The following is a 900-nucleotide window of genomic DNA, read 5'->3' on the forward strand; positions in this document are numbered from 1 at the left end:
TTAGCAACAGGCAGGTTAGCATTAGCAACAGGCAGGTTAGCATTAGCAACAGGCAGGTTAGCATTAGCAACAGGCAGGCTAGCATTAGCAACAGGCAGGTTAGCATTAGCTTCTGCTAAATACATGGCGGTACAGTTAAACTTTAGTATCAAATATTCAACACTTTGATTTATGACAATAAAAACAGATTCTTGTTATTAATATTTTGAAATTCAGAGTAAATTTCCATTCATCTGGTCATCCTAAAACCTAAAACCATTTTTCCAGATGGACCGGACCGGACCGGACCGCCCTCGGCTCTTACGTGGGACATGCCGCTCTGGGACACCGCCTTCTCGGAGTGCAGGATGCGCTTCACGGCTCTGGAGGACAGCGCGCCGATCTGCGAGTCGGACAGCGGCTGGACCACGTCCGCCAGGCGGAACACCTTCTTCCTGCCGCCGGCGCCGGCCATCCTGCAGAGGAGCACAGCGTCAGGACGGCCTGCAGACCACATGGTCGGCTCTGGTTCCGGCGGGCTCACTTGGTCTGGACGGAGGGCAGGATGGGCTCAGGAAGCCTCTTGACGGCGGGCGCCTCGGGGGCGGGCGGCTTCTCGCTGTAGCCGCCCACCACAGAGATGGCCTGGCCCACCATGGAGGACAGCGACCGTCTGATCAGGACGTCCTTCCCCCCCGACTCGTCCTCCACTGGCTCCTCCTTCCCCGACTCGTCCTCCCGCGCCTTGCACTGCTCCAGACCTGACAGGAAACATGGCCGCTTCACTGTGATGTCACAGCTGCCTGGGCTTCTGATTGGTCAGTCACCAACATGCTGCTGAAGCTGCTCAGACTCATTAACCACGGAAAATCTGAAGCCTCCAGCTCCTCATGCTAGTGCAGCTAGTCACAGGCTAGTGCA

General features: G+C 56.3%; 1 protein-coding gene across 1 annotated transcript in view; it reads right to left on the reverse strand.

Moving 5' to 3' along the window:
• The window catches only part of sympk (symplekin), an 11,017-nt gene that overhangs the window by 5,864 nt on the left and 4,253 nt on the right, over positions 1 to 900 (reverse strand). The window contains exons 12-13 of the mRNA XM_008402986.2: positions 524 to 740; positions 305 to 455 (exon numbers count right to left, since the gene is read on the reverse strand). Coding sequence (XP_008401208.1) covers positions 305 to 455; positions 524 to 740 — 368 coding nt within the window. The remainder of the gene's footprint in view (positions 1 to 304; positions 456 to 523; positions 741 to 900) is intronic.

The sequence above is a fragment of the Poecilia reticulata genome, unplaced genomic scaffold (assembly GCF_000633615.1).
Source record: "Poecilia reticulata strain Guanapo unplaced genomic scaffold, Guppy_female_1.0+MT scaffold_277, whole genome shotgun sequence".
Lineage (NCBI taxonomy): Eukaryota > Metazoa > Chordata > Actinopteri > Cyprinodontiformes > Poeciliidae > Poecilia > Poecilia reticulata.